This window comes from Musca domestica, unplaced genomic scaffold (assembly GCF_030504385.1).
Source record: "Musca domestica strain aabys unplaced genomic scaffold, Musca_domestica.polishedcontigs.V.1.1 36, whole genome shotgun sequence".
NCBI lineage: Eukaryota > Metazoa > Arthropoda > Insecta > Diptera > Muscidae > Musca > Musca domestica.
Window position 1 is genome coordinate 8,810,743 of NW_026712318.1, and position 9,566 is coordinate 8,820,308.

Genomic DNA, 9,566 nt, shown 5'->3' on the forward strand with positions numbered 1-9,566 from the left:
TATTGTGGTGCATTGTTGTGTTTCTTGAAGCCAAGTTATTACAGCGGCAGCGATACGATAGCAGCAACCGATCGCCCGCCCTGCCTGCCTGCCGCACTCGCCACCTAGCCGTTCGCTGTCATTAAATTATGGCCCGTAAACGAGAAAATCCAAAGCGATAATCATACATAATGCATTGTTATGCCAGATTTTATTCCATTAAGTCCAATTAGCGTTTAATGTAAATCGTGGTATGTCATTTTAATAATCAACGAAAATGTTCATTAATGTGGAAATGATATTTACAGCGACTTGATATGATATGAATGAATGAATGTTCAAATTTCCATGGTCATAAAGTGGGGAGGAGAGAATTAATTGTAAAATAATTGAAAGTGCTATAATGCAAAATAAATCTATTGGTATATAAACACAACCCTGAAAAGCCAGAAATCAGAATTGACAACATTTATTGGAAATCTCCCCTTCTGAACCCAAAACTTAAAACATTGGTTAACCAATTGAAATTAATCTAGAACTTAGAATGCATATCAATGGCTTTTCCCTTCAATTTACAATCTGATAGTCGGAGAGAAGGCCGTATTAAATCCATCATACCCAGCAGATAAGTGAACAAATAAATGCATGTCTTACAAATTCCTTAACCAATCACAAACATTTCCATTAGCATTGTGCAATGAAAATAACAGAGATTTGTTTTAACAATCTTAACATTGGCTTTGTTGTAGATTCTATGCAAGGCATACATACCTTGATTCTATGCTTTAATCATAACTATGATTGATTACCTGTCATAAGTGTGCATTCCATTTGTGTGATAATTACTAATTTCAAATCACTTCAGACAGTGTTCGGTGCAATGCAACATTCCGTTCAACCATGAGAATCCTAGATACCAATTTTCTCAAGAAATAAATGCAACTAGTAATAGTAATTTGTATCAAATGACAATGGCACACATACATATGTAGAGTTTATATTATGCAATAAGCGTTTCCACAACACCAGAGGTATCCCACGGTGTCGGGTTCTACGATACCGGATTGATCCGAAACAACTTAACCTTTGTTTAGACGATTACCAACTCAGGGTATACATGTTGGTTTTTAATTTTTCTGCTTTGGAAGCACCCTATCCCGGAATGACTGCTCCGGATTCTTTAAATACCAATAATTCCAACACCCAAAGAGTCATAGGACAAAGCGAAGAGTGCTGCGTTGTATCAGATCTCTTCCCGCCTGAGAGACGCAACCACAGTTTACAATAAGTGATGTTGCAAACGTCATCCGAAACGCTAAGTCATCCAAAGCATTGGGTCCAAATGGAATCTCTATGGTAATGTTAAAACAACTGGATAAGACTGGATTCAATACCTGACAAAAGTTCTTAACCTGTCGCTTGACACCCACATCGTTCCCGAAGCTAAGAAAATGAGCCAGATGATCTCACTACTGAAGCCAGACAAGGATGCCAGCAAATACGAATCATACAGGCCAATTTCACTTTTGCCACCAGTAGAAAAAACTCTTGAGGCTTTACTCCTCGTCGGCATCAGAGGAAGTTATTCAGTCGCCAACCTTACATACGGTTTCCGTTCCAACATACTACCACAATAGCATTGCACGCCATATCCACACATATCAGACGAGAAATAAGCCAGAACAAGTCGTGTCATAGAACAGTGCAGATGACTCTTGACATATCCTGTTTGAGAATGTAAAGAGAACTACCCTCCGGCCAGGTTTGAAACGTTGGATAATCAACTATGTGTGTGAACGCCAGCCGTACGTGGAATTCAGGAACAAGAAGTCCAAACCCCGTTGAGTGAAGTAGAGAGTTCCCCAATGTGGGGTGTTTTTTTTCCGGAATTGATTAACCTTTTCCTTTCCGAAATTCATCGCTCTCCATACAGCATAGAGATCGTAAAGTGGCGGAGCTTGCTGCCTTTATCCATGGGATTAATATAAAAATATCAGCCACGAATTCAACGGCCACATATTTAACCACATGTTCTGCGGAGATGAGAACACACAGCTAAATGTGCAGGTGGAGAGAGATTTAATTCCAACACGAATTAAACCATGATCCTAGGAGTCCGATTTCTCCGATGAGAAAACCTTCGTTGTCCAGTAGTTTGTAAACAAACAAAATAATCGTGTTTACTTGCTATAGAGGTCAGCTGAAAACGTGCACCTTCGGTTGGCCACCAGAACTCAAGCGCCGGCCATGGTGATGGTGTGGGCCGCCATAACAGCCGATGGTCGCTCTCCGCTCGTATTAATCGACCGTGGCATCAGAATAAATGCCGAATATTATCACGAAAATATTCTGGAGGGTGTATTAAAGCCTTGGGCACGCAAACATTTTGGCCGCAGACCTTGGACATTACAACATGACTTTGCACCATCGCACTCAGCAGGCGCCACCCAAGAATGGTTACAAAATGAGGTTCCTCGCTTTAATTCCAACGCACAATGGCCCCAAAAATTATGGCGTTTGACTATTTTGTAGTTTTTTTAACTCACCCTCTATGTGTCAAAAGCTACCTGTCGGAGCTTGCTGCCTTCTTCATGGAATTAATATGAAAAAATCAGCCACGAAATCAACGGCCACTCATTTAACCATATGGTCTGCGGAGATGAGAACACACAGCTGAATGTGCAGGTCGAGGGAAATTTAATTCCGACAAAAACTGCACTATTTTCATAGGAGTCACATTCCACACCATGATCAAGTCGTCCGCGCAAGTCACAACTATCTGCAATAAATTGAAATATAGGAACAAGGTTCTCAATGCGCTAACCTGCAGCACTAGGGGTGCATATAAGGAAGCCTTGTTTATCTAGTAGACCATAAAAAGTAACATATATTGCTGCTACAACAACTTTATAGCTGAGAGATAAAGCTGTAACTTTCCCAGTGAAAGTGAAGACCTTTCTAGATATCGCTGCTTTCTCAGTGGAAGTGATGAACTTTCGAGGATAATGTTGTCAGTAACTCTCTCTCCCTTGGCAGTTTCAAAACATCATGAGTTGGGAAGTATGTCCCTTGCTTCAGTAAATACTGAACGAAGAATCTTCATTATTTTTGCAAGTCGGACTATCCTTAAATTTTCCAGTACATGCTAAGGTTTGTTTACGATTTGGTAAGACATTATCCCCTGCTAATCTTGACAGAATGTGCTCGAATACATTTTATTGGCTTTGTCCAGTACTAACAGCAGGCGTATTTGAAAAGGGTTCAGTATTTCGTTTTGTATGAGGCCTTAAATCGTTCTCAGAGTACCAACAATTGCCTTCGCACCTTGTTGTCAACACCTTCCTCTTGCCCTTTCTCTCATCCAATTCCAAGATAATTCTGTTTGGTGAAATGGGAACCTCGTGGAGCTGATGGAAAAATGATATAAGCAACGGATATTTTGACAAATAATTGTAATATAGTAACTTAAAAAATTAGACCTTTGACAATTGCTCCTGTTCTCACCTCAGTTGAAGGTTGGGAAAACTGTATATTTCTATTCATTTGGTTTCGAGATAAACAAAACTTCTTGAACCAGGATTCACAGGAAAATGGCTTTGACATAGTGTTAAGTTCTCTCAAAATAATGTAATTCTTTTGAATATCCATAAATATTCGATTCTGCTAAACATATTTTATTCATCATTTTCCAAGAATTCAATTCATTTTTTGCATACTATATATAACTAAATAATAACAAATTCATAGGATAAAAAAACCAAAAGAAATTCCAGATTCCTTTAAGACTAAAAATAGTTACAAAATTAAATAATACATTGTAGAAAACAGTTGTTGATAAATGTATTCAATTGGGCAACACATGCGTGGATGGGCACATTCTAGGTATAATTGAAATTACTCCTCTTGTTGTCGGGTGAATTGGAAAAATTTCACATAATCTTGAATTATAGTCATTTGATTCCAATAGAGATCCACCCAACGTGAATAGGCCGTTTGATATGCCACATTTAACGAGCGTTGTGTTGTATTTGTAATGGTATTCGAGGATGAAGTGTGGCTGGCCTGAGTTACGGGCCGACTAAAAAGTACTTCACCAATTTGTGTATTTGCATAGTCCGGCGAAAAGTCTTCATCAGACTCCGCCTCTTCTTCAGAATCTTGGTCATATTCGAGTTCTTCGTGACTGCCTTCCTCATCGGTCCCAAAATAGTGTTCACTACTATCATCTTCCTCATCGGCATCATTATCCAAATCAAAAGTAAGATCTTCATCATCATCATCACCTTCGTCACTGCTTGAAGTTTCATATTGTGCTACCAGACGTTGGGGACGATTACTTTCCGGTTCAGATGTATCTATACCAGAAGACCCTGACGTAGATGTCTTTTCGTCGAAGCCGCTGCTATTACCTCCTGACTGTTCTGTTTCTGAGCCAGATAATTGTTCATCATTCTCTTGATTAGATAAAGTTGCCACAGAACTGTCTGTTGTGGAAGAAGGTGAAGGTTCTTCTCGATTATTTTCTAATGCATTCACCAAAGGAGACACAGAATTGGGTGGCGACTGATATGGAGGAATTTCTATCTGTAAAGATACAATAAAACAAAGAAAATTACGAATTCTTCAAATCGATTAGTAATTGACTTACATGTGCAGTGACATTTATGGACAGTTTTTGTCTTTGTTGTTTACTAGTTTGTGCATCTGGTCCTGGTATTATATCGGGTATAAAACCTGGCATATGATTATGAGCTGGTGAGGGAAAATGCTTTGGCTCTTTAATGGCCAGTTCATGAGAGTCAGTGGTGACTGTAGTCTGATCTGTGGCTGGATATAAATCAGATGAATTATTTCGCAATTCCTCCAATGAATCTTGTTGTATTGATGGTGTCGTAACTGACATAATGAACGTCTGTTTGTCAACATCATCTGACACCGATATTGAGCTCTCATCTTCCTTGAAATTATCGAAATCCGAATATAAATCAATATTTTCCTTAATAGGACTCTTCACTACAGGCTTATCAATGAGTAGCGATTTTAGTTGAGCCAATTTGGTAGAATTGAGCACGGGTCCATCAACTGTTGTTTCAGCCTGAAGTGGCTAAAAGGGGGAAATAAACAAAAGTGATTATTCAAGAGAATGATGATCAAAGAAGTTTTTTTCAAGTCAAGGTTGTCTTTTCGACAAACTTCCCTGCATGAGATTTCCCCGTTTTATTTTGTCAAATACTCAGTGCGGAAATCCTCTTTCTTAATTTGGGAAATATATAAACAATACTTCATTTCACAAATGAACTTACCTCAGATGGATCTCTATCATCATTTAAAACCTCTTCGGTGTAGGCATCAAATAAATCTTGATTACGCTTTGTTGGCGTATCCTGCGACGACTGGCGATCAACCAAGAACTCAACAAGTGTGGGTATTGCAGACTTTTGCATTAACACAGATTGATAGCGGGAAATATCCTGTTGGCTACTACGTAAACTATCAGCAGCAATACTGCTGGCGTCATCTATGGTATTCGAGGTGATGAGCTGATGTGTGGAATCATTGTGTGAATCACAAGGAGTATTTAAAATATCGACATTACTGTGCTGCAATGGAGTTACGGCATCATTCTGCTTACATTTGTTGGGCACTTGAGAAGATTCTGTTAATTGTGGCATGTTTACGGCACTATCTTTGGAATTGACAAGGAACGTATTTGTATCTATTGATGATTGTTGTATGGATGAAGTATTATTGCTAAGATTCTCTTTATTTTCAGACAATGATGGTGTTAGAGAAACATTATCTTGTGAGGCTAAGGGAGCCTTTGGCATTGGAGGATCAGTTTGATATAGACCAAAATAGTTGATGTCTTCAGCAAATTGTGAAAAATTCCAAATATCACGCTGCTCCTTATCGCTTTCAGTTTCTTTCGGAAATTTGAGAACCTTCATACCAGTACCAATTTCGGAAATGAGTTTCTTGAATGTCTGATGATCCTTGGCCGATGCTACACAATTAATGGCAACACCATGGGAGCCAAATCGGCCAGCACGACCAATGCGATGCAAATATGTAACTGAATCTGGGGGTAATTCCAGATTTATGACCAGATTAACATGTTCCGAATCTACACCACGTGCCATAAGATCTGTAGCAAGCAGTATACGTGTTTTAAACTCCCGAAATTTGCGAAATTGTTCCAGGCGGGTCTTCTGATTTTGTGCTCCCGAGATAAGTTCACATGGCCAACCGTCCTTTTCCAAATAATTACGATACGAATCCGCCCGGGATTGTGAACCGGCAAAAATTAGGCATTGCTTAAATGCAAGACGTCGAAAAATATGTCTCACAGCATCCAATTTCAATTGCATTTCTAAAATACTTGTCTTCTGTTCTGGCAACTCATAAACAAATTGCTTGATGCCCACTAGCAGAGTGGCCCTCTCTTCAGTGGATACCAAGAGAGGATTTTTCATTATTTTTGCCAGTTCCATGTCAAGATTATCCTCAAATGTTGCACTACATGCCAAGGTCTGTTTGCGGTTGGGCAAGGCATTACGTATCCTCTGTAAATCTTGACGGAATGTGTTCGAGTACATTTTATCGGCTTCATCCAATACGAGTAGTCGTATTTGAGAAGTATTCAATACTTCGTTTTGAATGAGATGTAAAATCCTACCCGGAGTACCAACAATTGCCTTGGCACCCTGCACACGTTTACGATCTTCTCCCACATCCATGCCACCAATCACACATACTGCTTTGAAACCAGGACAGAATTTACCAATGCTATTCAGTGTGTCTTCTATTTGTACTGCAATTTCCCGAGTGGGTGCTACAATCATCGACTGTGGTTCCTTAATCTCCGATGTGTATGCTTCCAAAACTATGCAACAGAATATTAACGTCTTGCCTGTCCCGGATTTTGACTGAACCAATAAATCTACAAAGAAAACATTTTTATTTCAATAACAAAATGAGAAATTAACTTCCTATAAAAACCTACCGATTCCCGACTTTCCCACTGGTATGGCAATAGCCTGTATGACTGTCGGATACATAAAGCCGGCTTGATGTAAACCCTTGCGAACTTGTTCGGACAAGAGCATTTTACTGAACGGAGCTAAATCCTTTAGGCGTATGTCATCCGTTCGTGTAGCCGATTCCAGATTATGAGCTAGTCCTTTGCCCTCCATTGTGAGATTTTCTGCAACAAATTTCCTACCAGTCTTCCGATTTGTTTTCCAATTCTATTTTTCTCCGAACTATAAGAATTTTGCGAATTGCACATGTAAACAATACACAAGAATTGCAACAACAAACATCTCAAACAAGGTGAGTCGATATATTTGCACAGGGCGACTCAGAAAATAATGATGTTAACCTAATTGAAAACGTCGACGTCAGTGTTATTGGGTAGCGTTAATAACTGCAGAGCATTTAGTAACAAACTAACAATTGACAATCATAATAAATTTACAGCCTGTTCCACGATATCGAAAGAACACGTTCCCACAACTTTTACACGACAAACAGCTGATTTCCGTTCCACTAAAATCCATCAGAACGAAAATTTGCAGCCACTTGTGTGTTTGCTGTCGAATGATAAAAATTAAGGAAAATTGTTTTAACATAAACAATGCTTGATTGAAAATGGAAAGAAAAATGTAAGTAAAAATAATAAATGCAATTTAATCTGTGAACAACAAATATATATTTTTTATTTTCTAAATTCTAGCAAGAAAAAACTACACAGCTGCGGGCACTAGTTGAGTATATGGAGGAGAATCCTAAGTTCTCCAGAGGAGTGCCAATTTTTGGAAGCAGCAAGCAATCCCTTGAAGACCACTGGAAGAAATTAGTTTTTAAATTAAATACCATGGGTCCTCCAATTTGTTTGTTTACAACTGAACTGTCAGCATAGACAAATGAAGATATAGACAACGAAAAGTTAGTTTTGTCTTTTTTCCAGATGGCTCTCATCATGTTTTGCATAGTCAACATGCTGATTTACGCGTTCAAGCCAATCGACTTCGAAAACACATTTTATCGTTTTTCAAGAATTTCACTGGAATATTCCCATATTTTTCGATGTCATTACGTACTTTTCACATTTCTTTTATTATGAAATAATTTTCAACTGACAAATATCCTACAGTTTTTGTTATTTTTAACATTTTTGAATTGAGTGACTTCAAAATTCCCACTCAAATCCTTGAAACGATATGGACGACATCTGCTTATCCGATTTTTTTCGAAGATAAACGGTGAGAGCATTTCTTTGTCTATATTTTCATTTGTCTATGCTGTCAGTTGAGACAGAGCCACTGCTGCTTTTTCGCGTTTAAATTAGACATTTGGCGCTTTTTTTTGCCTTATTTCGCGATTAATTTTTCCAAATAATATTTAGCAACACTGAATGACGTAAGGCTATGCGAAAGAAAGAACGAAAGCATAGACAAATGAAAATATAGACAACGAAATGCTCTCACCGTTTATCTTCGAAAAAAATCGAATCAGCAGATGTCGTTCATATCGTTTCAGGGGTTTGAGTGGGAATATTGAAGTCACTCAATTCAAAAATGTTAAAAATAACAAAAACTGTAGGATATTTGTCAGTTGAAAATTATTTCATAATAAAAGAAATGTGAAAAGTACGTAATGACATCGAAAAATATGGGAATATTCCAGTGAAATTCTTGAAAAACGATAAAATGTGTTTTCGAAGTAAAGAAATAGGATATTTGCCAGTTGAAAATTATTTCATAATAAAAAAAATGTGAAAATAACGTGATGACATCGAAAAATATAGGAATATTCCAGTGAAATTCTTGAAAAACGATAAAATGTGTTTTCGAAGTCGAGTGGCTTGAACGCGTAAATCAGCATGCTGACTATGAAAAACATGATGAGAGCCATCTGGAAAAAAAGACAAAACTAACTTTTCGTTGTCTATATTTTCATTTGTCTATGACGAAAGTTAGTGGAACGCATTCTTATACGAAAGTGAGTGAGTAGCCTTCGTTCGCACAAATTTTCTTTCGAGATCGTGGAACAGGCTGTTAAAGTAACGGGCATGGTAGAAGAATATAGGTAGACGCATCGACACAGCTGCTGGGACAATGAACTGTCAAAAAAAATTTAGAATTGAAATTCTTGAATGAAAAATTATTTAAATTTGTAAAAATTGTTGAAAAATGCGTATTATAATAACCTCCGAATGACGTCGTATAAGAAAACACATAAAAATCAACTTATATTTGAAAAAACATCTAAAAAGTTTTGACATATTAATGTTCCCAAGCGTTGATGCATCTACCTGTATTTTTCTACCATGGTAACGGGTCCGCAATCTAACGTTTTATTTCAACATGTGAAAGCTACCAGCTGATTACAATTTTTTTCGAAGTGTTTTGTGTATGTATTTATTGTTTTGAAAAATGAAAACAAAATATTTTCAAAACCAATGATTGGAAGACACCTACATTGCGGCTCGCGCTTTAAAGGTATTAACCAGTTTAACCATGCAATTGAAAGATTGAAAAGTTTGGATCATATTTTTGAGAGAAAATCCAGGCATTTCATTCATT

General features: G+C 37.7%; 1 protein-coding gene across 1 annotated transcript; it reads right to left on the bottom strand.

Moving 5' to 3' along the window:
- Window positions 1-3,712: 3,712 nt before the first annotated feature.
- LOC101892712 (probable ATP-dependent RNA helicase DDX20) lies at window positions 3,713-7,302 on the bottom strand. Its single transcript, XM_005176140.4, has 4 exons — window positions 6,983-7,302; window positions 5,283-6,919; window positions 4,628-5,083; window positions 3,713-4,563 (listed from the first exon to the last, which is right to left on the bottom strand). Exons 1-4 carry the CDS (start codon window positions 7,170-7,172, stop codon window positions 3,874-3,876), a joined length of 2,973 nt encoding a protein of 990 aa, XP_005176197.2. The 5' UTR covers window positions 7,173-7,302; the 3' UTR covers window positions 3,713-3,873.
- Between the last annotated feature and the right edge of the window lie 2,264 nt (window positions 7,303-9,566).

What these genes read in the sequence shown, in the direction of transcription:
- LOC101892712 (XM_005176140.4), bottom strand. Translation starts at nt 7,172, where the DNA reads ATGGAGGGCAAAGGACTAGCTCATAATCTGGAATCGGCTACACGAACG. An exon ending in AGTGGGAAAGTCGGGAATCG is followed by an intron (nt 6,920 to 6,982) that starts GTAGGTTTTTAT and finishes TTTTCTTTGTAG; the next exon opens with ATTTATTGGTTCAGTCAAAA. An exon ending in ATGATAGAGATCCATCTGAG is followed by an intron (nt 5,084 to 5,282) that starts GTAAGTTCATTT and finishes TCCCCCTTTTAG; the next exon opens with CCACTTCAGGCTGAAACAAC.